Source organism: Halichondria panicea, chromosome 7, assembly GCF_963675165.1.
Source record: "Halichondria panicea chromosome 7, odHalPani1.1, whole genome shotgun sequence".
NCBI lineage: Eukaryota > Metazoa > Porifera > Demospongiae > Suberitida > Halichondriidae > Halichondria > Halichondria panicea.
In genome coordinates, this window is record NC_087383.1 from 627,612 (window position 1) to 653,228 (window position 25,617).

A 25,617-nucleotide genomic window follows, 5' to 3' on the forward strand; every position below is an offset into this window, starting at 1 on the left:
AATATTTTAGGCAATTTGCTTTTATAAAATTATCGACCTCAGGAACCGCACATTGCATTATGCAACAGCAATGGGATGGATTTATAGTTTTTAAATGAGGTGCGTCTCTAGACAAGTCTATCCATGCTAGGTAAGTGGCTATGCGGGGGGTAGGGGGGGGGGTGGTAGCATACATGGATTGTATGCTAGAGAATATACAGTACTGTTTCACTAGTTACGTCTATTGTATCTTGGGGGTGGGGCGTTCCTTTAAACGTTTGCCTTGTACTATGTATGCTTGTACGTACTGTGCAGCTTGTCATGGACGAGTGCTTTACTCGAGCAGTGCACAATCTCTTCACTGCCTGTGCTCAAGACGATCAAACCAAAATCAACGAAACCGTGTCCGTGGCAACCATTGCTACGGAATGTCTGATCAAGGAGAGAGGTGATTCAAATTTCATTTAATTTTATGTACATTCATGTATCCTTATTTACAGGATCTGATTGGACGTTTGAGTTGCTCAGAACGCTGATTGAGAAAAAGACAACTGAAATATGCTCAACTTCTTCACTAGAGGGCAGCCCCTCCCCCTCCCCGCCCACACACCCATTCTGGGCGACTGTCAAGCACCTCACACCCTCCACACTTCACACACTCCACACCAGGACGTGCAAGAACCTCCTTTCGTCTTTATCACAATGCTACCTCCCTCTCTTCGGGACTAACCCCACCTACCAGCTACAGGGGACACTCTACAAGCACATGACCCAAACACTTTCGGCCTCTACTAATAGCTGCACAACTCTGGAGGACCTTATAAGAGCAATGGCTGCAATATATACTCTTGCAGATTGTGGCAGCTGTTTGGTCATGCCTCAGAATGATGGCGAGTACGAGAAGCTAATGAAACAAGTGGTTGCTAGAGGACCTAAGGTTGTCTATGAGGCATACAACAATTGTGTTCAAGAGGAGCTCAAAAGCAGCAGCTGTCTAACTTCTAGTAGAGGAGTACTGAAGGTGTGGGTTAGGTTTTTACTCTATCCCCCTCTTTCTTCCCCATTCTTCCCCACTATCTCACTCTCTACCCATTCTTTTCTTGTGTTTCTTTGTTTATAGTTGTGTCCCTACAGAGTGTGGATGTACTGACTGGGAGTATGTTTCTAATGGCAACTGTTACCAAAACAACCCACTCTCCTGGGGACACAGTCATTGAGACCGCACTACGACTCTACAATCACTGTCTGGAGCATCTCATTCACGTAAGCTATCCTGTTCTCTATCCCATCATCACTACATCAGTGTACCAGACCATTCAGTACTATAGGCAAATAACCGTAAGCTCTGCAATGTCGTTGCCTTAATTAGCCTTTACTGTACAGTATTGTATCATTGCATTTTCCTTTCCATCAATAGAGCATGCTGTTATAAGCCTCCCAACCATATTTCCCTCAGCTGGTGAAGTTGTTCCCTGGACATCTTCCCCTCTCCTCCCTCTACCTTGTGTTCAGCTCTCTCGTACATCTGAACACTGAGTATCGACAGCTGTGCTCTGTGCTCGATTTTGAGGGGTATGTAAGTCACTATATTTATTATAGCTATGGAAGTGACAAACCCACAGTCCATTCAAGGACTTCTGTATATAATAAGGAGTTCATTTGTCTGGAGATAATGGGGCCTATTGGTTATGCGAGTTGAAACAAAGGACTACCTTGATCCAGTCACAGCATAAATCTCTTTGTCTTTGTTGTAGATGGCTTTGTCATGAATAAACCATGTGTTATATATTTTCAGTCTCAATAGGTTTTCCTCTTATTCAGGCACCCCTATACTGAGCAGCTGTTCGTCCATATGTCTGATTGCCATAGTAACCTGACGGAGAGGGTGGTGTGCTATCATACACAGTTGTGTGAGACATGCCTACTCCAGGACAAGGACAGCAACGATTGGAGCAGTAGCCAACCGTTCTATGATGTACGCACACACAAAACACACTCGAGCTAAGAACCACAATAGCAGAATTGTCCTTTAAATTGTGTCTTTAATGTGTGCGCAAGAGTATTAGATAATTAGTTGGACTACCCCCCAGTACCCTCCCACGCACACACTACTGTCACTACCCACCCCTCCCACGCACACACTACTGTCACTACCCACCCCTCCCACGCACACACTACTATCACTACCCACCCCCTCCCACGCACACACTACTATCACTACCCACCCTCCTCCCACGCACACTTGCAGAACGAGAGGTGCTCATTCTCAATACAAATGTGGCACTATCAGCTGCTAAATCTACAACACGACCTTTGGACCCACTTGCACCCGACACTATCCGACTGTATCGTCATGGAGATATTGGGCCACACCCTCTCGTTCCTGGCCGGCAGATACAGCCTTGTATCTCCATCACACAAAAGAGTAAAACAAGCCAGGTAAAGCACTACTGTATATACAGCAAACTTTTGACATTTTTTCCTGGATAGCTATAGCCTACCTCCATTACTTCTATTGTTCCCAGGGCTGACATTTTGAGTATATTGCTAACCACGTCTCAACTCCTGGCTGACCACACCCCTTCACCGGCCGTACAGAAGTCATGTGATTCCCTCGTCGTCACGCTAGGCCTCACTCTCTCCCCCCTGCACACACTCAGCGAGCATCTCAACCCAGGCTCTCTATTGTCGGAGCAGCATCATCGTACAAGCCAATCTGGTGAGCCCCACGTCATTTAGTAGGCTAGCTATAATTTTTTTTTTTTATATTTCATGGCCGAGTTGCCATAATGATGGAAAGGTTTATTATCTAATAGTGTGTTTAGATCGTATCTGTGATATACCCAAGTTCATAACCCAGTTGGCAAAAAACAATTAGATCATGAGGAATCATAAAATGCCTGTTTTGTATATAATCATTATAATGGTTTTGGGTGTAACAGTTTCAGGAGATTGGCGTTCATTCCTGAGAATCAGCGGCTTCCCGTCATGTACTTCCATATATGGTAAAGGCGGCAGCAGCCAATCAAAAGTGAGCTCTGATGGAGCCACTTCAAAGGAGTCCAAAGTTTTGATCCACTCCTACCCGCAGTGTGACAGGGCCAGGTGGCCAAATCTCCTCCAGGTACGCCCCAGGGGTAATGTATAATATGTCCCGTGCTCTACACACCTAATAACACACCAGTACATGTTATGCTTGTCAAATTATAATTGATAAGCATTTGCTTGTTCCCACAGTCGTTTTCTGTGGTTAGTTAAAAACACATTTCTAGTTTCCAGGCTCCTCGTGTGTGTAGGTGGGAGAGTTAGGGTTGGACCTGGGTAAATTAGCATTTAGGCTAAGAATGTCACAAAGGTTTTATTGGCAATGGTAGCTGATACGAGGGCCCAATTTGTCAAACTTGGAAAGACATGAAAGAGCCGATTACATGTGTTGAATTACATGTGCATGTTTCGATATGGCCTCAGCGTCTCATACGTGTTCATTGTTGTGGTAGCCTTCCCTGAGAACACTTTGGCTGCACAATCACTTTGACAATAACCATTCATGATTTATAATTATTATGCTGTGAGAATGAATCTTTTCAATGAATTATATACGTATATATGCGTGTATATTGTATAATTAAATATTTCTGTGTGTGTAGGCATTATGTCAAGACTCGGATTTGTCATTGAGAGTGGGCGGGTGTGGAGGGGTGGAGACTGTGATGCCTCACTTGGTGACAGTTCTCGCTCACTGCTACCACTCCCCACACACACTCAGTCACACATACGACACAGTCTCCACTCAGCCATCGTGAGTGTGTGTATAGTGTGATAAGTGTGTGTGTGTGTGTGTGTGTGTGTGTGTGTGTGTGTGTGTGTGTGTGTGTGTGTGTTTTTTGTGTGTGTGTGTGTGTGTGTGTGTGTGTGTGTGTGTGTGTTTAGTGTGTGTGTGTGTGTTTTTGTGGTACACAATCACTTTATCCTTGGCTTGAAGTATCCACCAATCAACTATTATAATTGTCGAGATATTATTAGGAATTTGCCTGCTCACGAACAATAACAACAACACAGGTTAACACAACCCACCATCCTAGCTGCTTGTTATGCTAGCTTTATTTGTCTTAATAGCAGTTAATCTGACATCGTATTGACCTAATTACTGTGAAATTAATACCATATTTTATGCACCCCACAGCGGTGAGAAATCTGACCAAGGCACTGACATCACGGCAATGGTACGGCTTCACGGCAACGCGTTCTTATTTAATTAGAATTGTAGACACTTTAGTTTCGATTTTGAGCAATAAATTATGTGTCCGCCCCCTCACATGATGTTGTTGTACATGTCTGCATTAGGGTGAACAGAATGTGTTTCTACAAGCTATTACAAGACTCGTTGTTGATGGTCTACAAAAGTAAGTTGCTCTTGTAACTTTATCACGTCCTACATTTTCATGTTCAGAAATCAGGTGTGTCCATTTTCAATAACTAGCGTATTATCATTAGAGCTTGTAGTAGCGATACAAACGGGTAGGGATATAAAGAAAATATTTACTTTATGGTGTGAAACGAACAAGATTTAGTAGTTGCAACACGATGTTTGTAGGTGTAAGACACTGTAGATAATGCATTAATCGTTTTGTAATGACAACTAGATTGCTACATTCAATATCTTAAAACAGAATCTTGTTATTTGTAGCTTAGCTACGTAATTATAATTACATGCACATCGTACATACACGCCACAGATCTGTGTTACCGGGGGCAACCAGACTACATTACGAATCCATTAGCAAAGGTGGGTTATCTCCTCATTTGTAGTCACTAATAAATTTTTTAAAATAGAATTGCACTATAATAGAAATAGTGGGATTATATTCCCCTGCACTATCTGACTCTTTGGGTGAGGCTCTTTTAGTCTGTCTTTCGGTTTCATATAAGGCGCTGTTCATTTGGCCATCGCTTTGTACCCCTCTTTGAAGTGCATAATGAACTAATTATCTGTTAATGGGAGCTCGTCCTTATCTGTATCTTGCTGGCCTAATGTCCTTGCCTACACACTACCCCCACTCTCAATCGCTCTCCCAATAGCAGTTGATTTGGCTAGTAGGGTTGAATGAACAATGATAGATCTTGTACTTAACATGAGCTACCCAGGGGGGAGTATCTGGAAGGTAGCGTCGCACTGACAGCTGGCTAGACAGACACACACTGCTCAGGGGGGGGGGGTCTGTTATCTATGTTGAGGGTATGTTATCTGTGTGGGGGGTGCTGGAGGGTAGCCTCGTACTGACTGCTGGCTAGACACTGCTCGGGGGGGGGGGTCAGGATCTGTTCTGTGTGGGGGTATGTTATCTGTGTGGGGGGTGCTGGAGGGTAGCCTCGTACTGACTGCTGGCTAGACACTGCTTGGGGGGGGGTCAGGATCTGTTCTGTGTGGGGGGTATGTTATCTATGTGGGGGTTCTTTGTGCAGTGGGGGTGCTGGAGGGTGTGCTGATGGAGCTGGTGGAGGAGGTCTCTCTTCTACCCTCACCTTTGCTGCACTTTATTAGATCACTGGCAGGCACGTATGTTGTGTTGTATAAGACAAGTGGTAATGTACAAGTGTTCTGCAGGTTAAGTGTACTTGTGTGTGTGTAATGTTTTTTCTCCACCGTTACAGACTCTAAAGGCAGTCCCCAACAACCTCTAGGAAGAAGAGTGGCCAAGGTAACCAGTACACTATAGGCCTACAGTGTACATATAACAGCCATTTTTCATTGCAATTTCATGAACTTTTATCACACTGATTACTGGACACAGGTGATTGGTGATATGTTAGGGGAGTGGCTAAAGTCTGCCATCTCTTGGCTCAGTGAACCTTTGACCTCTGTTGTATCCAACTACGCCACGCTACTCACGCGGAGCCTCTCTGGGTCGTCACGGCAACAGTCTCCCAGGACAGACGGCATCTTCCAACGATTGGAGGAGATTTTCTCAGTCATGGGTGTGGCTTCTGGTGAAGTGGGTGTAGCCTCAATGACCGAGCACGAGATGGCTGTGGATGTGATGAGCAAAGACGAGAATGGTGACATTAATGTGGCACTGGGTCGCAATGTTTTAACATGTCTTCATTTTAGTGTTCAAGTCTTTAAAGATTGTCTGTGAGTCCTGTACAGCCTCACACTCTTTACACCTCCCACACCGCCCACACAGTCACAACCCTCTCGATACTCACAACACCATCTGTGGTATCCCTATGGCAACCATCATGGAACGTACAGAGGACCTCAAATGGAATGGTAAGTAATTAGCTACTTGAGTTAGGAGTTAAGAATTGCACAATAAAATACATATTTTGTAGCCTTTGAAATACCTATCTAATGTTGAAACAGCTAGTACCCAGTTCTTTCCAATATTATCCCACCCTTCCCCTTTATTTAATATTTCTTTAACAGATTTGTTGGCCATGTTTCCAACGAGTCGCTCCAAGGTGGGGAGTCTGGTTGCTAGGCGATGGGAGTTACAAGACGATCATTCCTCGTTACTAACCGAAGATGAAGCCAAGCAAGTGCTGAACATTAGGACTCAGCTAGCATAGAATACACCAAGTCTTTTATATCAAATGCATATTTTTACTTAATTTACGCAACGATGTCACTTTTTGGATAATGAAATTGAAAATTGGGAAAGAATCAGACAAAAAGAGTAATAAAAGAGAAGAAAAAAATTGAATGCATATAATATCAAATTTGAAGGCACTAAAAAAGAACACACACAAGCACACAATTGCATGGACACGAACGACACAAGCTAAGAAGTGTCCATGTGAAATGTTCCACCGCCCGTAGTGGTTGTTGTGGTATTCGTCCCGCCATCATCTAGTCCGTGTGCGTGTAATGGATGTAACCCTTCGTCTGATACACCATGCGTGTACAGCCGATCGTAGCCACTCCCACCACCACCCCCCTCTAGCCCGTGAGTGTAGAGGGAGTGACCATACGCACTGTTAGGGTCTCCGTAGTGAGCGTTAGTCAATTGTCCTGGGTGTCCATATGTCATGTGATTAGCGGTGACCTTTGACCCACTGTGGGCAGACGCACCAGACCATCCACTAGAGGCGGACGAAAGTGATAAATCAGATGGGAAACGTTTGAAGGTGTTTCGAATTCTCTGCTGTTCCTGACGCCTTCGTACATACGAAGAAATAACTTCTTCATTTCCATCATCATAGAAGGTGACAAACGGGTGTCTCTGTTATTAAGAGAGTATTAGTCATTACAACTGATCATACATGATTATGCAAGAGGGTGATGTGCTGGCCTTTGCCATGGAAGCAACAAATATTATAGTAAAGGTATTAGATATATGCTAGTGCTGCAACTGAGCCTGCTCTTAAGATTACTGTACTTTTGATTGTGTGTACTGGAATGTATTTTTAGTGGAACTATAGTGGCCCACAATCTCAGCAGCTTTACTAGTAGTATAAGACTTACTAGGAGAGCATCGATGGCTGTTCTTGCTTTAGGAAGTTTCTGCATGCTGTGGAATGATTGTGGAATATTATTATACCAGATATATGAGGAATGACTTGACTTACCATTGAGAGGTGAAGTTGATGAGCTCTGGAGAGAACCGGTCAGGTGGCAGCGATGGAGGCTTCTCGTTCACAATGCACTGAAGCAGCTCAAACGGCTGTGTGTGTGTGTGTGTGGTGTGGAGTGTGTGGGATGTGTGTGTGTGTGTGTGAGGTGTGGGGTGTGCGTGTGATAACATATACGTCCTGATTGATAATGTGCTGCTAAAAAAAGCAGCTCATCCAAGAATTAAATTGCTAGCAGTAGACACACCCACCATGAGGTTAGCTGGTCGGGATCCTTCTGGAAGGTATGGAAATCTGCCCAGGGACATCTAGGGGGGCAAGATGTGTGGGTGGGGGGTAAAGGGGGTGGAGTAACATACCTCCAGTAAAGACACACCAAGACTCCACACTTCAGAGTGGATACCGTACTCCCCACCAAGTATGCGCTCAGGCTGTAATGGGTAAAGAGTGTCAATACAATAAATCCCTATTACACAGCACTTAAAAAATCAAACAGGTAAAGGGTCATCACAGTACTAACCGCCATGTAAGCATTAGTCCCTATGAAGGTCTTTGTGAGTGAATTGAGGAGCTGCACACTGACACCAAAGTCACAGAGCTTAACATGACCGTGACTATTAACCAGCATATTCGAGGGCTTAATATCTGCAAGGGAGGGGAGGAGGGCAATAATTAAGCATTCTCTTATATACAATGCATTACCTCGATGGAGAATCTTGAGACTCCATAAATAACTTAACCCCTTCACAACCTGAAGGCAAAATAAACGTGCAATTATACTTATCTATAATACATGTAAACTACAAGTACAAAACAAATACAGTAAATTGTCCAAATACAGTAAATTGTCTTGCTTGCAATACACACAATCATAGTGTTCCTACATAACTCACAGACACTGTTATCCTCCCCAGCACTTCCTCGGGTAGGGAGCCATAGCCTTCTAGGGAGCCACCTGTATAGGGGCGGAGTTAACCCCGCCCACACACACACACACACACACACACTCACCATCCACATACTCGGTGCATATTGATATCCTATTCTCTTGAAAGAAAGCGCCATAGAACCCGATAATGTACCGAGAGTTACACTGCAAGGGAGTGTATTACTAAAAAAACCCAACACTAAAAATTACCACAAACTTAACCTACCCCCACATACCACACACCACACACACCACGCATACCTTGTGCAATATTTCCAGCTCAGCCATGATCTGTTTCTGTTCGTCTGAAGTCACGTCCAGGGCTAGTACTTTGACAGCCATGATGATCTTTGATGATTGATGGAAGGTTCGGTATACAGTACCACCACTGCCGTGACCAAGGATCTCCAAGTATTGCAAGTCTTGTGATGCCACCTACATGTCACATGACATGAGTTATGTATCGTACAGTGAAATGAACTTCGTATAAACACAGTAAGATTTTAGCCTAGGAGTTCAATTTATTCTGACCTTGTTTTCGGCTATAAGCTTGACCAGTGATTGTTCATTGGCTCTCCTAAAACTGCCACTCCGAGCAACGCCCTCCCTGTGTGTGTGTGTGAGGTGTGAGGGTGTGTGAGGAGTGTGGATAGTGAGGGGGGACTCACCCACTCCCTGGGTTGGACGTGGAAGTGGTAGTGAGAGGTGCTCGAGTGTTCACTTCCAGTCGGAGATGGTTCTTCCAACGACTCGCTGAAAAATGTACAGAAAATAAGATAATGGATAATCAGTGATCTAGACCATATAAATGCAACAGTTGGAGACTGTATTATTATGACTAAGTTGGATAGACTCCCTACAAAAACAGGGTTTAGGGCACAGAGTTCAACTCACCTTTAGGGTATAGAGATACAGGCTCCACAGCACCTCCATAACGAGCCGCCCTCCATTGACACTGCAAGGGCCGGGAGAAGGCAATGCATCACAGCACAGACCAAGCTATACACTAGACACACACCACCCACGCACACACACTCACAAAGGTCAGCATGGCCGCTAGCTCATCATCACTACACACTGTAATCCTGTCACCGTCCTCATCCTCGTCTAAGGGGGGTCAAAGGTCAACGTACTATGATTCGCATAATGAAAAAGTACAGTACACAGTACATGCAAACGGCCAGGAGTTATATTATATGTACTCACATTCGAATGCAGTAGGTAGAGGGCTGATCCCTGGAACCACCTGTGCTATCACATCCTGCAGGGAAATACAACACCATTACATCAACAAAACACTTGTACAGGGAAGGTACTATATTTAATATAAGAAACCTCATTGACTTTACTCATACTACGTGTGTATTAAGACTAACGCTGGTACCACTGTACACTGTCTACACCTATAAACATGTACAGTGGCTATGTATTGTCTGAGTGTGACATGTAACAGTGTTCAATATATGTCTTGAAAAGTGTCCTACCAAAACCAGTCTAAAGTTGACATCAGAGGGCATCATCCACTCCTTCCCCTCACAGTTGACGCCCCTGATCTTTACTAACACGCCAGCCATGTTCAAATACTACTGACAATAGTTTATACTAGCTACAAATAGACTTTATGACATGTTATTACTGCTTCTTCATCATGAAAACTACGAAAACATAACTCTTTAATGTTTCTTCTAAGAACTGATAATTGGATACGAGACACCTTTTACGGTCAAATTCACAAACAACAACTTTTTCTTTACTGCCTCCCCCACGTGGAGCTAGGTGGGGGCGTGTCTACACAATGGCTACACTGTTGAAGAAAATTAATGTGTTCTCAAGCTACAAAGCTTGTCCCTGGCGAAGATGTCTGCATCTACTCTGTTATAAGAATGCTGGGACGGAGGGGGCGACACTAGAGCTGCCTAATCAAGATGTAAGTGGATTTTAGCACCAAAATAGTTTGCAAAAGTCTAGTACTCTGTCTATAAATTCATCCTATTTATAGGTACCGAATGTTGCAGCCGGTGTAGGAGGTGTAGTTGTGTACAGTGGAGACAGGGAGAGCTCTTGTGTGTGGTATGCCTCGTGTCTGCTTGAAACCCCACCCAGTGCGTGGATGAGACTAGACCTGCCTAGGCCGAGGAGGGTAGAGTCAGTAACTGTGGGGAGGTGCCATATTGCAGCAGTCCTTGATGACCACACTGGTATGTTGACTAGGTAGGCTGCGCAGCTTGTACCATGTTTGTTCACACACACACAAACGAAAAACAAAAAAATATATGATGCTATATGGGGTGAAATATTAGAGTGATGCCGTAATTAGAAGAATTAGAGTGATGCTGGTTCAAACGGTACGGTATGCACAGCAGTTTAATAAGGTTGTATTATTTTAGCTGATTGGTTTCTAGTCCAATTTTAGTGGAGGAACTGTGATAGAAAGAGTGCTTCCATGGACTTCCTTTTCTCCCAATGTAGTTTACACTGCTGGTTCAAATTCATTTGGGCAATGTGGTCACCATGGAAACAGCGAGAAGGAGCTCAAGTTAAACCCAATCTCAGGATCTCTTTACAAGCAGGTGAGTTACTACTTATACTAGCCTTACATAAGCCTGTTTTAATAGCAAACTTTTAACTTTGATTGCCCATAACTCTCGTGTGAGATCAATAGTTACTGTAGAGCTCAACGAGCCTGTCTTGAGGACTCTTTCAGCTGCCATAACTTGAATTGCGTGGATCCAATCTCAACGATTTTATGATTTTCTGAAAGCTTAGAAAAATACCTTTCAAATGGTGTCATCAAAGTTTATATTTGAAAGATAAAAGTATTTGCCAATTTGGCCATACCATGGATTATAGCCCATGGTCCAAGGCCGAAAAATGACAAATTAGGGCCCCGAACAAATATTGAATTTAAACACATCATTTGAAAGGTCTCTTTCTAAGCTTTCAGAAAATCATAAAAATTTTGACATTGGATCAACAGTACTGAAGTTATGGCTGTTGAAAGAATTTTCTTTTTATCTTTAAAGGCCTGTACTGTGTTGTCTGATTGATTGTCTAAAGTTAATGCATTCAACAGCTCTCAGAATTACTTTTCCAATAGTGTGCTTTTAAATCCTGCAATAATTATGTTTTTTTCCATAATTGAACCCTTCTCGTAACCTTTGAACCCTTCTCATAGGTTGCCTGTGGACTAGATCACACTCTATTACTGACAGTGTCTGGAGAGGTGTTGGCTTGTGGGTGGTCCGCTGACGGCCAGACTGGTGTTGGTCACTATGACAACGTGTACGAGCCAACCTCATTGGACGTCAGCAATGTGCTGAGTATGCATACGTGTGCAGATAGTTCCTTTGCAATCACAAGTGAGTAATACAAAAACAATGTACTCTGTACTCTGAAAAGTGCATTTTTGCTGCCCCCTCTGTACTTGGTTACCGTATTACTAGAATATTTTGCTGGTGAAAAATCTTTGCGAATGAGTCAAATCTGCAGAAAAATTGACCGTTTGCGATCTAACTATTGCGTTCTGGCAAGGATCGTGTGTAATTACCAGTACTAATTTAGGTTTTGCGAAGTGATCAACACTCGCAAAGTTTAATGTTTGCAAAGCATTCTAGTAATACGGTAGCTAGGTATCGTTATGCTGTACCCCCCTCCCTGTAATTATGTACTGTATAATTATTTTGTTTTGTATTATAGAGTCAGGAGAGGTGTATGCCTGGGGCAATAACGAGTATGGACAGCTGGGTCTAGTCACACCACAAGAGCAGGTACGTGATGGCCATTAATTAATTTTAATTGCGTCATTTTTTTTTTTTTTTTCAACTGCAGGTTTCTCACCCTATTCTATTGGACATGTCTGATCTAGACTCGGACGTTGTCTCAATAGCAGCTGGAGGTGCCTTCACTGGCCTGCTAACATCCCGTGGCAGTGTGTATGTGGCCGGCTACAGTATTGAGGATCCAAGCTTGTGTGTGAAGGAAGGGACAGGGGGGACAGTCATAAAGCCCGAGGCTCTGAGTAGATTCAGGAAACTGGCGACTCACGAAGAAATTACAAGTCTAGATGCTGGACTGAATTATTTGGTAGCTGGTCTCCATGGCAACTCGGGTGTGCCTCGTGAGCTGTTGGTCTGGGGTCGAAGTCCGTGTGACGATGCTAATTATGTACCTAATAAGAGGGTAAGTCCCCAAAATTATGTATCATTAATTGTAGCCGTCTCTTATCTGATGCGTGCAGGTGAAGGTGGATAAAAGTGTTACTGGATTGAATTATGGACCAACTGAAATTGTAGCTACCGTAATGGACAAAACTACTTGTAAGGTTTTCACTTGTTGCAATTAAATTAATTCACAATCATGTTTTGTTCGCACGTATTCAATAATTCAAGGGTCAAGGGTCTGCAGGATTATAATTATTGCATGGTGTCATTTGTTGTAGACTAAGTGTGGTAAAGGGTCATCCCACTAACTAAACAAATAAGAACAATGACTGTATAGCTACCGGTACGTAGCCTCGAGACAGGTCTTGCTGCCAAATGATAAATCATTTGTTCCAAGTTGCAGGCACTTCAATACTGAACCTAGAGCAGGCCTCAACTCGGCATGTCACATGATATTGGTAAGTGTACGTGTGTGTGTACTGTATGGTCATGTTCAATATACGAGGTGAAAATTTTCGACTGGCCTATACTTACGTAATAAGTACAGGGTAATTAAGGTTGGGCCGTAAGTACGTGTTCTTTTCAAAATCAGGCCTGTTTTTGTAGCTAAGTTTGAAAGGCCATAATTTGTTGTGAATTTCCAATAATGTTCAAGAATGTTTTAGTATTTGGTAGCTCTTTGATCGTGCTACAATATGGTGTGCTTAGACCAATAATTGTCCCATTATAATCATTTGGCAGGCCTCAGTGTAAGGTTTGTCTGCAATCATTATTGCTCTTAGTATGTTCCTGGTATTATGCTTTGTTATTCCTTGCACACAGCCTGGTATTATGCTTTGTCATTCCTTGCACACAGCTTTTGTTTTTCTCTACTCTATTATGAGTTACTTTAGCTACTGTATTATATAACCAATGTTCATAATTACACGGTGTAACTGTATCTTAGAATGTTATTGTTCACTGGTATTATTCTTGTTTGTTAGTTTTACTTATAATGTTACCTATAATATAGGTATGTTTCTCCTATTCCAGTAGCCACATCCTGCTATAGTTGATAACATAATGCCTTCTATTGAGAAGAAGCCAGGCCCTTTAGGTGTGCAATAGAGTCAAATGACTCCCCCTCACCCTAACAGGTTTCTGTGGCACTGTGGTGGGGATCACAGCATGGGAAAGTTATTGCTCCTACTGCCTGTGTGTATATTGATATGTGTTTGGTGTGGTATAGCGTTAGTGTGTGTGGTGTGTGTGATGTGTGCTGGTGTGTGTGTGTGTGTGGTGTGGGGGTTGTTGTGTCTGCATGTGGTGTGTGTGATGTGTGTCTGTGTATGGTGTGGTGTGTGTGATGTGTGCCAGTTTGTACGGTGTGTGTGTGTGGTGTGGGGGTTGTTGTATCTGTGTGTGATGTGTGCCTGTGTGTGTGGTGTGGTGTGTGTGATGTGTGCCAGTGTGTACGGTGTGTGTGGTGTGGGGGTTGTTGTGTGTGGTGTGTGTGATGTGTGCCAGTGTGTGTGGTGTGGGGGTTGTTGTGTCTGGTGAGGGTGTGTACGGTGTGTGTGGTGTGTGAGGTGTGGGGGACTTCCTGTGGCCTACTGTATTGTGTAAAGGTGTGGTTGGCGGTGTCTCCTCTGACACCGTGTTTGGCAACTGTGGGTTAGGTAGCAGCTGCTCACACTGTCAGTGTACATGTAGAAGGGAGGACTGCTTTCAGTGTGTGTGTATACAGCTCTATTGTTGCCTCATCAATTATAATAATCATTGTACAGATGTTGCGCATGTTTACTCTGTACTCTATGCACGTCATTGCAATGGTGGAGGGACTTATTCTTTCATCATCATAATAGCCTGAATATTTTATGCTTTGACTTCAGAGTATTCAGTAACACATACCCTCAGGCTATGCCCACAAGTCTATAGTCTATCCCACCCACCCACCCGCCCAGCCCCAAACAGCTGTGTCTTTGCGTGCTGACATCATCAATGTTCATACTCAGTGCTGTTGCATTATTGCTTGGAAACACAATACTAAACGAGCACCTAATTGCTGTGAGAGTGCGAGTGCTATAATGTGATGTTTGCACTTTGTCAGAGCTGCATTGGTTTCTTTTGATTGCTCATCTTTGATGCTGGCATTATCGAGTTAGCACTTTGAATGAACAAATTGTTTTCCTGAAGTGTTCAATTTCTATTTGCATTGTGTTTATTTTCTGCAGATTGCGGCTCTATTTCAACCAACGGCAAACTTTGTTAGTGAGACCATTCTCTAGTGTTGTCAGCTCTCTATATCGGGCTTCAAGGAAACACTGACAAACTTATACCAAACAATTTAGCGTTGGAATCTCACTTAATTTTAGCACTTAGAGCGATTGTTAATTTGTACTCTCACATGTCTATGCTAATTGTACATGAGTTTACTATTAATTATTATTTTACATGATCTGAATTGTACGAGCCTTGTAATAATATGAGTGGGAGTGTGATGGATTGTCCCGGGTCACCTGTGCCAGTGGAGTCCTGGTTGAGGGGGAGTAGTCCCAGGCTGATTGCCCCGGGTCACCTGTGCCAGTGGAGTCCTTGGGTTGAAGGGGAATCTCGGACTGATTGTCCCAGGTAGCCTGTGCCAGTGGAGTCCTTTGGTTGAGGGGGAGTAGTCCCAGTTCCCGGGTCGCCTGTGCCAGTGGAGTCCTGGTTGAGATTGTCCCGGGTAGCCTGTGCCAGTGGAGTCCTTTGGTTGAGGGGGAGTAATCCCAGGTCCCGGGTCGCCTGTGCCAGTGGAGTCCTGGTTGAGATTGTCCCGGGTAGCCTGTGCCAGTGGAGTCTTTGGTTGAGGGGGAGTAATCCCAGGCTGATTGTTTTAGAATGTGAGGTGACCAAACACCAGACGCTGTTGGAATGCACATCATAGTACATGCCTACCCGTGTTCCCACTGTAGGCCGCTCAAGGCCCAGCTATATATAGCTGATAATTAATTAGCCTTAGTAACAGAACTTGATATGGTGTGAACGAGCATTAGTAAGTACAGTAATTAATGTGTACCTCCTGCCTGCACGTCTGGCTAGGAAGAGAGTGACTTTTGTAAGGAAGGCTGACAGTCAAAAATTTATTTAATAGGAAGGGTGCAGCATAAACATAAACTTGGAATCTAGTCAGCAACTAGTTATTTCCACTTTTCATATGAGTGCTGCATGTGTTGTCATTCTATACTGAGGCCCACATTGTGAGTGAAAACACAAGCACCACATGTGATAACAAAGGGGAATGATTTACTGCTTTTTCAGCATTACTAAACAATCCCCTATCAACATTTGTGGCCTAAGGGTAGCCAAACTAGCCATTGGGAAAGTGTTTGTGTCTCCTCTTATAAGTGCACAGGGTTTCTGGTCAACCTCAAGTACTAGTTCTCTTATTTATGGGCTCCTGGTGTCAACAAGCTCCATGTGTACTGTCATTGCAGCCACCATATCATGCAGGGCAACTGTGTTCACAGTTGCAAGGCTTTCTGCAAAACAAGGTTACTATTATAACATTCCTATGGAACTAATGTGTGTGGCATTCTCGCAATTAAATTAATTCTCTAGCATGGGATATATAGATACCTGCATTTTTGTGCATTTCTTACTCAGACCACACATCCCCTTACATGCACATAGCCAGTATGATAGCCCCCCAAACTAGATTAAATTATCTGTCCGCTAATTTGTCATCAAAATTAAAGGTAGTACTATTTGTATATTTAGGAATTGTCTACGGACATACCTTATAAGAGCCGATGCTGGGGCTTTCATAAAGCAATTCATGTGATTAATATGTACCTAAACTCAACCGCATGCTCTAAATAGTTAGACCAAAGTCTAGTTCCAAGCATTTTAAATATGTCTGATTTCAAATAAATTGATTGAGTGAACCACCAAGTACAAACTCTTGTATGTGTGAGCAACAGAACTATAAAATTAAAATGGTGCAAAGATTGAAATTATATGCCGGAAATGAGTGGAAAAAATAGCGTTGTTTTTATACATGTGAGAAACATGGTGAGATACAGTAAACACAAAAGCACACACATCATAACACACACAAACACATTTACATAATTGAACAGCGTTTTCGTGCATTGTCCCCGGGAGCCATGGTTGGTAGGCCATCAGGAAGATCTGTGGGTATGGAAAAGTTTGTGTAGCAGCCAGAGTCAGTCGAGTAGACGGTGAGGTCGGGTTGTGAGTTGCTTCTCTCTCTTGATCTGCGTGGTCCAATTCTGAGAGAGTTTCGCAGGAGAGCTGACTTTGACACAGTGCTTGATCTGGGTCTTTTTCCCATTATACTGGAGGAACCTCGCACTTGACCACTCATGAGTCCCACGAGCTTGACAAAGAACTTTTGTACGTTTGCTCCATCTTTTGCTGAAGTTTCTATAAATGCACAGTTATTCATGATGCTCTTTGCAGCATGTTGTCCTTCTGACATCTCCACTTCTCTGCAGTCGTCGAGATCGCTTTTGTTACCTACTAAAATGACTGTGACGTCACCAGGATTGCTAGCCATTGACAGGATTTGCTGGTAGAGATCTAGAGTCTCATCAAAGCTGGCTCTATCATCCACCGAGTACACTAATGCAAAGGATCTACAGTTGGACATGTAGAGTTGCTTCATGCTTGCAAATTGTTCAGTTCCTGCTGTGTCGAGGATCTCCACAATGCAAGGTCCAACACCATCCACCATTGTATCGTGTCGATAGTAGTCTTCCACTGTTGGATTGTATGTTGGTGTGAACACACCAGATATGATTCGCAGTGTCAATGCACTCTTTCCCACTCCTCCAGCTCCCAACAGAGTGACCTTGTATTCCGGCTTTACAGGCATTTTGGGCTTCTTGCAATCGAAATAATTCCAAACAATCTTCTTCTATCAAGAGTACAGCTGTTAGTGTTAGACTTGTCTTCTGTAAGTAATTGAACACAACTGTGCTGCGCATCAATCAGCTATTATGTGCAGAGGTTTTATTAGGCAGGAAGTGTAAAATACCACAAGTATTAATTAGCTCTCCCACAGAAACATGTACACAGAGCCACGTGGTTGCTTTTATATGCTCTGAAGAAAGAAGAAACATAATACAATGGGGAGACTTAACGTTGCCCTCCTGCGCTACCTCACCAAGGAAGATTTCAGAGTACTCACAGCTGTAAGAAAAACACAGTACTTTGTGTAGTCATGACAATCCACACAGGTTGAGATGGGTATGAAGAATCACGAAGTGGTCCCTGCCAACCTGGTAGCCTCGATAGCCGGTCTCAAACATGGTGGCTGTCATAAAGTCCTACGACAGCTAGTACAGCATAAACTAGTGTGTTACGAGCACAAGAAAGGTAACACACACACTCCTCACACACTCACACACCACACACACACACACACTCACACACACACACACACTCACACCCACATTCCCCTATTACCTCTAGTGTGTGGATACCGACTGACATTCACTGGCTATGACTACTTGGCCCTGAAAGTGTTTGCTGTACGAGACATACTCTACTCCGTAGGCAACCAGATCGGAGTGGGCAAAGAAGCAGGTGCGTTAGCAACCTCTTGTGGGAAGTGTGTTTGGGTACATGTGTTTTGGACTTGATTTTGGTTGCCATTTCTACAGTTGGCAGTTTTCGTATCCCTTAGATAATTATGTGATCTCAGGCTTAGTTGATTGGTTGTTTGATGCCGGTAGCTAAGCTAGCTGGTCTGTCTATGCCAATCCCTATTGGCAACTCACTCTTGTCCTCTATCGTGCAGATATCTACATCGTGGCTAATGAGAAAGGGGAGCAGTTTGCACTAAAAATACACAGGTATGTATATACTTATCTCATTAAATATTCAGGTGTTCTTGTGTAACCACTGATCAATAATAAACCACAAGAATTCAATAACATGGTTTATTTTGTCTTTGCTAAGTAAGTTAGTTACCATCCCTAACCCCCCATGGCTCCAACTCATGCATGTGTGTGTGCCATGTCTAACAATATTGACATATTGACACATGCTGTGCAAATACAGACACTATATGCAGTCAGCCGTTACATTATACGCAGGGTTGCATGCAAGTGGCAGTCAACATAATTTAATTACATGAGTGCCCAGAGTTTAAGTGTACTTCTGAGAATGAAAGCTTTCGTGTGGAGTTGAACCTGCCAATAAAAATTTGGCTCAGTTTTTAATGCATAAAAGTGTTTTTCAATACTTTTCCCAGAGCAAATTTGTATTTTAATTAACCCCTTCCCCACATTGACCCCCTCATGCTCGTGGTTTAACCCCTACAGACTGGGTCGTACTTCGTTCCGTAAGCTCAAGGAGAAGAGGGACTACCACCAGCACAGAGGGTATGCCTCGTGGATATACCTCTCCCGTCTGGCCGCCATGAAGGAGTACGCCTACATGAAGGTACTGTATAGTATGGGAGCACAGGTGGGCTTCTATGAACAGAATGGGAGTTGATGTACACGTGTATGAAGATACTGTATAGAATAATACTGTATGGAAGTTGATGTACATGTCCATATGAGATATACACGTAGGCTTCAACTGGCAATTAGTATTCAGTAACACTACACAGATAACGTTTCAAGCGTTGTTTTGCTAACTAACTTTGAAGCCCTATAACTAAAACATTATTTATAGCTGTATCTATAATGCATAAACTTGTGTTGTTGTTTTTCAAAATTTGAAAGCCTGTAGTCATTTGAACAGCGTGTACATGTGTGCAGTGCTATAGTCCCTTGGGGCAAACTGCTGTTGGTAGAAGCACTGATGTGGAACAATCAACAATCCTGCTAAAAGGATTACCTCACTCTTGTTATTTTGCTTCAGGCACTGTATGATCACAGCTTCCCTGTGCCCTGTCCCGTGGACTTCAACAGACACTGTGTAGTGATGCAGCTCCATGGTGGCCACCCTCTGTGAGTAATCATAGCAGCAATATGATTCCTAACCTCATCGTTATTGCCTTTGCTCTTTTTCTGAAAAAGTCCTGTTATCTATTGTCAGTGGAATTGTTCCTAGTAGTATGTACGTAGTTGTTGTGATTTGATACTCTGCTTGTGTGTTTGTTAATGTTTGGTCTAGATGCTAAGTGATATACCTAAACAACCCCCCACACACACACCACACACACACACCCCTCACACAAAACACACACAGCTCCCAGGTGAACAGCGTGGCCGACCCCTCTGCCCTCTATAGCGTACTGATGGAGCTGATCGTACAGCTGGCTGGCTACGGACTCATACACTGCGACTTTAACGAGTTCAACATCCTGATTGACGATAAGGACGTCCCCACAGTTATTGATTTCCCCCAAATGGTCTCCACTTCCCACTCCAACGCTATGTGGTGAGCCATAAACCCATAAAAATAGTGTACGTTGTTTCATTAAGAAATAGAAACTGAAAATTAAGTCATACTTATAGTTGGGATAACATTGAATTGTTATATGGTAAATTGTAGTCCCCCTAAGGCAACCTCGTAATAATTACTAAGCTGTGTGCTGAAGTCCCCCAGGGCATATCATACATTGATTGCTGTACTAGTGTGCTGTATACATTTCCCCAGTTGTTATGACATCATGTGCTGTATCTATATATACCATGTTTCTGTAGTGAGGTCTCAATATCTCAATACAGATGTTCAAGCGTAGGAATCTTTATTGTGTAATTAGCCGAGCAATTGTTAGTTAAATTAGTTCATTGAACTATCGTAAACCTTTCCACTACAATCAATAGTCCCCCAGGCCACCCCACATGCTCACACACAGTGAACACGTGTGCCAAGTTCCTGAGTACATTATTGTGTCAGTGTAATTGGTACATGAGAGCGCTACTAGCTGTTCAAACATCGCTAATGGTAACATGAGAACTAACGTGTTTTACGTCTGGAATTAGTATAAGGCGTGTCCTGTTTATTATATCTAAATATTGTAGGCTCCCATGAATTATTGTATTATGGTAATAGTACAATGATGCATTGTCCCCATTCTCTGTAGGTATTTTGATCGAGATGTCCAGTGCATTCGCGACTTTTTCAAGAGAAAATTCTCCTATGAGAGTCACCTGTTTCCCTCGTTCTCTGATATAGTGTGAGTTAGTTAGTGATTGTCCTCACGACACTGTGTGTACTGTTTACAGTCTGTTCGTGTGACTATCTTGTAAGTAATTGCTGACAAGGTTAGAGGTCAACTGTATAGGACCTGGTATATGCAGAGGAGGTACACCATGCAGGAGCAATAGTTAGACTTGATTAGCTGACTCAGCATTAATAAACCTAGGCGTACACGTGAACGGAATGTAATTGTAGCTCTCAATCAAGCCTTATTGATCCTGCATGTCGTACCTCCTCTGTTGTATTATAGTTCAGGTGCTGCCTTTATAGTAGGTCCCTATACACATACAGGCCAACAGAGAGTCTGGATACTGCAGTCTCAGCCAGTGGCTTTTCAAGAGATATGCAGGAGAGCCTTGAGCAAGTAAGTTAGTGTTCAGTGTTTTGTTTGTGTCATTACTGTGTTTGCACTGCCAATTTAGATTGATTATTACTTGTGTCTTCGTCACTCCAGGCAACGTTGCTCACAGACACTGAAGTGTGTGAGGTTGAGAGTAGTAACCTTGACAACAGTGAAAACAAGGCCAGCACTACTGGACAATGTTTAGAGCCACCCCTAGAAGCATCACCATTAGAGACAACACCCCTAGAGATATCACCAGAGACAAAACCCCTAGAAGCATCACCACCTCTCGATTGTTCTCCTCCTCGCAATGTGTCTGTTAGCTCGGACGATAGTGATGAAAATGAGAGTGACTCAGAGGGTACTGTTAGTGGGGCCGAGTTGGAGGACTTGAAGACTTTGAACCAGAGCCTCCGCCCATTCAGAGACAAGTTGACATCAGGCTCAGACAAAGGTATAATTATTGATTATAGGGGTTGCAATATCGATATAATTTTATATTTTATATTTATATTATTCTTTTTGTTGGTAGATGATGTGTCTGTCATCAGTGTGGCAACATCGACAAGTTATCTCCATGGCGACAATGTGGGTACAGTCAGAGAACTGGTTAGGAGGAGTGTTGTCAAGAGACGGAAGTATCAGGCAAGGGCCTCGCGTCCAAACAGAGAGAAGGGGAGTGGCAATAGAACAAGGCGAGGGAAAGCAGCTAGCACTGTGTCTATGGACTCTGACTTCTTTTAAGTGTAATCATGCCAATACTTTATTAGGTTATAATAACCGAACATTCTTTGTTCTAATTAATTGTTCCTGTTATTGTATGTCGATAATACATTTTTAATAATAAATTTATGTCGTTTAATATGAGAAATCGCAGTGACAGAATACAAAAACAGACGGTATAATATAGCTAGTCTACAAGGCTACATTGACATTGAAGTTCTCGGTTACTTATAATCTTCTTGCTTTCCTTGGCCTGCAACCATTATGTGGGACTGGGGTGACATCTTGTACAGACACTATCTGTAGACCACCACCCTCGAGACCTTTAATGGACGGCTGTATACAATAGAGGAACGTTAAACAGTTGTAATAATTATTTGACACTAATGTATACCTACCTGTCTTCCCGGACCTGGTCCTTTGATCAAAACCTGTACCTTTTGAAATCCAAGTTGACGTGCTTTCTGTTAAAGTATAGGCAGTTTAATGAGAGTCAGAGGGTAGGGGGGGGGGGGGGTGGTGGGTTACCTGTGCAGCAGCCATTGCAGCTGACTGAGCAGCGAAGGTGGTCCCTCTACGTGCATTCTTAAAGCCAGCACTTCCCTGAGAAAAAGGCAATTATAGATTTGGGGAGTAATAATTATTATCTAAAATGTTTGCACGAGCAAACGTTAAATCTACTGTATAATGTGTACACTAACAGACTTACAGCTGTTGACCAGGCTAGCACTTTTCCTTCACAGTCGGTGATGGTGTAGATAGTGTTGTTGTAGGTGGCCTTAATGTGAACTATGGGCAGCTTCTGATGCCACTGATTCTTGAGTCTCATTCTCACAACAGGTAGAGAGCCGTCCTTGCGCCGACGAGAGGGGGCGGGGGTTGAAGGGGCATGAGTGGTGGGGGCGGGTGAGTCGCCTAAGAACACAGGAATGTCTCGTGGATCAGCAACCTCTCTTCCCGGACTGTGGAAACAAAATAATTATTATCGTATTGGGGGTGGGGGGCACTTTTTTTTCTTTAAACAATAATTATTTGATGCATGACATACAGGGAAGGACAAAAGTTTACAATCATGGTAATCATTTCGTCAATAAATGTGTTTTCCTCACCTGATGATCTTCATAGTCTCCTCATCAATAAAGAACTTTGGGTCATCGTTGTGTGAGTCTTCATCCCCTCCAGTCCCAGACAGCATCCGGTTACAACATCCTGGAGACAAACTGAATGGTGAGGGTGAAGGATGAGTGTCATGACATACTTGTCCAAGTCCCACTGACAGACACCTCCCTCAGAGACGGCAAGGAGGTTCTAAGCACAGGCACCAGTGATCTCCAGAAAGCCATCTTTGTCCACGTGGGTTAGGCACATTTCAGGTGGGGAATCCCCTTGTGTGTACCTTTTACATGAGCCACCCTTTTCCTAACCTTTCATAGCTCGACTGACAGCTAGCTAGCTGTCTCAGCTCAGTGTTTGGTTTGGGCATCATCATGCTCTCGCCGATGTTGCTTCTCCGGCTGTTCTTTGCAGTTACTTTTTCCTACGTCTTCGCGGCCAGTGGTCTGGTAGCTAGTGCGGTGTGTCTCATACTCACCGTGTTTCTATGGCCCTGTGCCAGGATGACATACAGAAAGATCGTGTGCTGGATAGGATACAGTATACTGGGACGTGAGTTACTCCTGCTAACTTGTGTACACTCCACTGTGTTTCCCGTATGTAAAGTATGCCTATATATACTCTGCATATAATAACTGTGTACTGTTTGGTATTTTAAACGAAGGTGATACTGTATTAACTAAAAGCATTATTTCCTCGGCTGGCTGCAGAGATAGTGTGGGTGTGCAGAGACTGGGCCACGCTGGATATAGTACTGTACGGGGAGGACAGTGCCTACGAGAAATTTGCCAAGGAATCGGCCCTGATGATTTGCAGTCACCGTGGTGATTTGGACTGGGTGGCTGGCCTTGTTGTCGGAGCCTACTACAAGGCTCTCCATGTAAGTGTGTACTCTCTCATATACATAGTCATCATATCATTGTTCGCATGAGAATTGATTTTTAAAGACGTTTCCACAAACCTCATATTGACCTCATTATTGACCTCATACAATCCTTACATTTGATTCAGGCCATACGGTCACTTCCGAAACGATCGGTACTGTTTGTCCCCGGGTTTGGTCAGATTTGTTGGGCACTCGAGTTCCCATTCCTGAAAAGAAACTACGCTCAGGACCAGGAAACAATTGCCAAGATCTCGGACATTTACAACAACTACCCGTACCCCATACAGGTAGGTATAATATATCGTATAGCGGGTATATTTGTGTATTTCGAGGTATAAATTTTCGCGAAAATGCTTTTAGAAAGGTTTTCGCGGATTTAATTTTTGTGGAATAGCGCCTGTTTGCAGCATGCATGCAATATTAAATTCGCGGTTCATGCCTAATCCGCGAAAACCAAGAACATTTATACCCTCGAAATATACCCGCTATACGATAGATCTCTAAAAAAAAAGATTCGTTACTAGTAGCATAGAATACACAATCTGAGACTAATCACTGCTTGTCCTTCACTTGCCTGCACTATATACAGGTGGCTATATTTTGTGAGGGTACTAGGTTTACAGTGGAGAAGCACAAGCTAGCTGTCAAGTTTGAGCAAGAGAAAGGTCTTCCAGTGTTAAACCACCACCTTGCTCCTCGTACCAAGGGGTTCGCCGTATTAGCTGAGCATTTCAAACCTGGAGGTGAGTTCGTGTACCCTCTAGTACTACACTTACATTGTTGCCCAAACAAATCCCTTTTGAGTAGCCCTTGAAATTGAATTTATAATTCAAAAAGGGTGACCTTTTATGTACACTAGCCGAAACTGTAGCAGAAGAGTGAAACCTGTGTAAGAACAATTGATTTCATATCCTTGTAGGAAAGTTCACAGCCGTGCTTGATGTTGGATTTGCCTATCGTGACTGGCCTGGACAGAACCTACCCAGTTTCCTGGACATGCTCTTAGGGAAGAAAGTGACACTGCTCTGGTACATGAGGAGGATTCCAATGGAGGACCTACCATCGGGTCACGAGGAGCTGCAGAGATTTTGTTATCAGCTATTTCAGGACAAGGTCAGTGGGAGAGAGCTCCTACCTAAAAATATGTTGTGCATGTACTAAAATTGCATAACAGTGTATGCCAACAAGCCTTGAGTTAATTAATTAATTTTCTCAATTGCCCCCCCCCCTTCCCCCCCTCTAGGACAAGGTCTATGAGTACTTCCTACAGAATGGAGTGTTCCCTGGGCCCTCACGGCCCCTCCCTCCTCACACGAACACTATGTGGTTTGTTCGCCTCAACACCTTCTTCTGGGCCATGGTCACCTGCGTAGTACCTGCACTGGTCATGTTCTGCACACTCTCCTGGTTCACTCTAGGGCTCCTCTGTGCTGGGGGAACTCTCTGTAAGTTAACCACTCTTATCCCCACTCTCTTCCTTAGTTTGAATAGGTTGCATGCAGTTTGAATAACTATGATGGCTGCCTGGTTAGTCTTTCTGTATGTTGTTGTGATTATGCAGTCAATGGATTGGCACTTGCGGGGCTGCTCAAGTACGCCTATGGTGGAGACATTCCAGTAGACACTCCAGAAGTGAAAAAGAAAACAAACTAAGAAGACAAGAAAAATTAGATCAATTCATTTTTTAGTGTGTGATTCCCCATTGAAGTTTTTTCATTTCCTCTGTTTTTGGCCGCGGTTAAAATAATTATTAGTTATTAGCTAATTT

At 43.4% G+C, this 25,617-nt stretch overlaps 7 protein-coding genes and 1 long non-coding RNA gene across 10 annotated transcripts; 5 read left to right on the forward strand and 3 right to left on the reverse strand.

The window, feature by feature from the left end:
* Positions 1 to 11: 11 nt before the first annotated feature.
* Positions 12 to 6,600, forward strand: LOC135338216 (uncharacterized). The gene is made up of 18 exons (XM_064534274.1): positions 12 to 130; positions 295 to 427; positions 480 to 1,000; positions 1,114 to 1,242; positions 1,436 to 1,551; positions 1,801 to 1,954; positions 2,228 to 2,418; positions 2,505 to 2,698; positions 2,922 to 3,103; positions 3,627 to 3,778; positions 4,163 to 4,202; positions 4,324 to 4,382; positions 4,716 to 4,765; positions 5,443 to 5,532; positions 5,632 to 5,678; positions 5,772 to 6,036; positions 6,089 to 6,250; positions 6,407 to 6,600. The coding sequence occupies exons 2-18, from the start codon at positions 301 to 303 to the stop codon at positions 6,547 to 6,549; spliced, it is 2,622 nt and encodes an 873-aa protein (XP_064390344.1). The 5' UTR covers positions 12 to 130; positions 295 to 300; the 3' UTR covers positions 6,550 to 6,600.
* Positions 6,601 to 6,609: 9 nt separating this feature from the next.
* Positions 6,610 to 10,186, reverse strand: LOC135338220 (dual specificity mitogen-activated protein kinase kinase 5-like). The gene is made up of 16 exons (XM_064534280.1): positions 9,964 to 10,186; positions 9,686 to 9,740; positions 9,519 to 9,586; positions 9,374 to 9,434; positions 9,148 to 9,232; positions 9,011 to 9,086; positions 8,741 to 8,914; positions 8,563 to 8,644; positions 8,445 to 8,506; positions 8,254 to 8,302; positions 8,072 to 8,196; positions 7,911 to 7,982; positions 7,803 to 7,859; positions 7,549 to 7,643; positions 7,445 to 7,490; positions 6,610 to 7,202 (listed from the first exon to the last, which is right to left on the reverse strand). The coding sequence occupies exons 1-16, from the start codon at positions 10,051 to 10,053 to the stop codon at positions 6,762 to 6,764; spliced, it is 1,638 nt and encodes a 545-aa protein (XP_064390350.1). The 5' UTR covers positions 10,054 to 10,186; the 3' UTR covers positions 6,610 to 6,761.
* Positions 10,187 to 10,247: 61 nt separating this feature from the next.
* On the forward strand, positions 10,248 to 15,076 carry LOC135338226 (RCC1-like G exchanging factor-like protein). 3 transcript variants are annotated; one of them, XM_064534286.1, is made up of 9 exons: positions 10,248 to 10,406; positions 10,479 to 10,677; positions 10,949 to 11,049; positions 11,655 to 11,838; positions 12,176 to 12,246; positions 12,308 to 12,658; positions 12,717 to 12,795; positions 13,037 to 13,097; positions 14,853 to 15,076. In XM_064534286.1, exons 1-8 carry the CDS (start codon positions 10,275 to 10,277, stop codon positions 13,090 to 13,092), a joined length of 1,173 nt encoding a protein of 390 aa, XP_064390356.1. In that variant the 5' UTR covers positions 10,248 to 10,274; the 3' UTR covers positions 13,093 to 13,097; positions 14,853 to 15,076. The 3 variants fall into 3 exon arrangements, with proteins under 3 accessions (XP_064390356.1, XP_064390357.1, XP_064390358.1); XM_064534287.1 differs by having other exon boundaries at positions 13,043 to 13,097; XM_064534288.1 differs by lacking the exon at positions 13,037 to 13,097.
* Positions 15,077 to 16,515: 1,439 nt separating this feature from the next.
* Positions 16,516 to 17,633, reverse strand: LOC135338234 (ras-related protein Rap-1b-like). The gene has a single exon (XM_064534295.1). It carries the CDS (start codon positions 17,495 to 17,497, stop codon positions 16,724 to 16,726), a length of 774 nt encoding a protein of 257 aa, XP_064390365.1. The 5' UTR covers positions 17,498 to 17,633; the 3' UTR covers positions 16,516 to 16,723.
* A 24-nt stretch (positions 17,634 to 17,657) lies between these two features.
* LOC135338929 (serine/threonine-protein kinase RIO2-like) lies at positions 17,658 to 21,340 on the forward strand (the record flags this gene model as incomplete). Its single annotated transcript, XM_064535023.1, has 10 exons — positions 17,658 to 17,816; positions 17,862 to 18,000; positions 18,097 to 18,210; positions 18,425 to 18,479; positions 18,951 to 19,071; positions 19,498 to 19,586; positions 19,828 to 20,019; positions 20,669 to 20,761; positions 21,076 to 21,148; positions 21,239 to 21,340. Coding segments are annotated over exons 1-10 (1,044 nt in total), but the record flags the coding sequence as incomplete, so codon positions are not given.
* A 1-nt stretch (position 21,341) lies between these two features.
* LOC135338244 (uncharacterized) lies at positions 21,342 to 21,989 on the forward strand. The gene is made up of 2 exons (XR_010395453.1): positions 21,342 to 21,581; positions 21,660 to 21,989. It is a non-coding gene; the product is annotated as an uncharacterized LOC135338244 (long non-coding RNA).
* LOC135338236 (uncharacterized) lies at positions 21,958 to 23,248 on the reverse strand. Its single transcript, XM_064534297.1, has 6 exons — positions 23,109 to 23,248; positions 22,960 to 23,059; positions 22,560 to 22,812; positions 22,379 to 22,453; positions 22,249 to 22,314; positions 21,958 to 22,186 (listed from the first exon to the last, which is right to left on the reverse strand). The coding sequence occupies exons 1-6, from the start codon at positions 23,191 to 23,193 to the stop codon at positions 22,079 to 22,081; spliced, it is 687 nt and encodes a 228-aa protein (XP_064390367.1). The 5' UTR covers positions 23,194 to 23,248; the 3' UTR covers positions 21,958 to 22,078.
* A 17-nt stretch (positions 23,249 to 23,265) lies between these two features.
* Positions 23,266 to 25,614, forward strand: LOC135338229 (1-acyl-sn-glycerol-3-phosphate acyltransferase gamma-like). Its single transcript, XM_064534291.1, has 7 exons — positions 23,266 to 23,515; positions 23,674 to 23,843; positions 23,975 to 24,136; positions 24,439 to 24,592; positions 24,769 to 24,962; positions 25,093 to 25,294; positions 25,411 to 25,614. Exons 1-7 carry the CDS (start codon positions 23,338 to 23,340, stop codon positions 25,500 to 25,502), a joined length of 1,152 nt encoding a protein of 383 aa, XP_064390361.1. The 5' UTR covers positions 23,266 to 23,337; the 3' UTR covers positions 25,503 to 25,614.
* The last annotated feature ends 3 nt before the right edge of the window (positions 25,615 to 25,617 follow it).

Excerpts from the sequence above, each read along its gene's own strand:
- LOC135338236 (XM_064534297.1), bottom strand. The coding sequence starts at position 23,193 with ATGGCTTTCTGGAGATCACTGGTGCCTGTGCTTAGAACCTCCTTGCCG. Across the intron at positions 22,813-22,959 it reads GAGACTATGAAGATCATCAG|TCCGGGAAGAGAGGTTGCTG; the intron begins GTGAGGAAAACA and ends TTGTTTCCACAG. Across the intron at positions 22,454-22,559 it reads TGCTAGCCTGGTCAACAGCT|GGAAGTGCTGGCTTTAAGAA; the intron begins GTAAGTCTGTTA and ends CCTTTTTCTCAG.
- LOC135338234 (XM_064534295.1), bottom strand. The coding sequence starts at position 17,497 with ATGCCTGTAAAGCCGGAATACAAGGTCACTCTGTTGGGAGCTGGAGGA.
- LOC135338216 (XM_064534274.1), top strand. The coding sequence starts at position 301 with ATGGACGAGTGCTTTACTCGAGCAGTGCACAATCTCTTCACTGCCTGT. Across the intron at positions 3,779-4,162 it reads ACAGTCTCCACTCAGCCATC|CGGTGAGAAATCTGACCAAG; the intron begins GTGAGTGTGTGT and ends TGCACCCCACAG. Across the intron at positions 4,203-4,323 it reads GCACTGACATCACGGCAATG|GGTGAACAGAATGTGTTTCT; the intron begins GTACGGCTTCAC and ends TGTCTGCATTAG.
- LOC135338226 (XM_064534286.1), top strand. The coding sequence starts at position 10,275 with ATGGCTACACTGTTGAAGAAAATTAATGTGTTCTCAAGCTACAAAGCT. Across the intron at positions 11,050-11,654 it reads CAGGATCTCTTTACAAGCAG|GTTGCCTGTGGACTAGATCA; the intron begins GTGAGTTACTAC and ends CCCTTCTCATAG. Across the intron at positions 12,247-12,307 it reads TAGTCACACCACAAGAGCAG|GTTTCTCACCCTATTCTATT; the intron begins GTACGTGATGGC and ends TTTCAACTGCAG.
- LOC135338220 (XM_064534280.1), bottom strand. The coding sequence starts at position 10,053 with ATGGCTGGCGTGTTAGTAAAGATCAGGGGCGTCAACTGTGAGGGGAAG. Across the intron at positions 9,435-9,518 it reads TAGCGGCCATGCTGACCTTT|TGTCAATGGAGGGCGGCTCG; the intron begins GTGAGTGTGTGT and ends CGGCCCTTGCAG. Across the intron at positions 8,197-8,253 it reads TCTCAAGATTCTCCATCGAG|ATATTAAGCCCTCGAATATG; the intron begins GTAATGCATTGT and ends CCTCCCTTGCAG.
- LOC135338229 (XM_064534291.1), top strand. The coding sequence starts at position 23,338 with ATGCTCTCGCCGATGTTGCTTCTCCGGCTGTTCTTTGCAGTTACTTTT. Across the intron at positions 23,844-23,974 it reads CCTACTACAAGGCTCTCCAT|GCCATACGGTCACTTCCGAA; the intron begins GTAAGTGTGTAC and ends CATTTGATTCAG. Across the intron at positions 24,963-25,092 it reads ATCAGCTATTTCAGGACAAG|GACAAGGTCTATGAGTACTT; the intron begins GTCAGTGGGAGA and ends CCCCCCCTCTAG.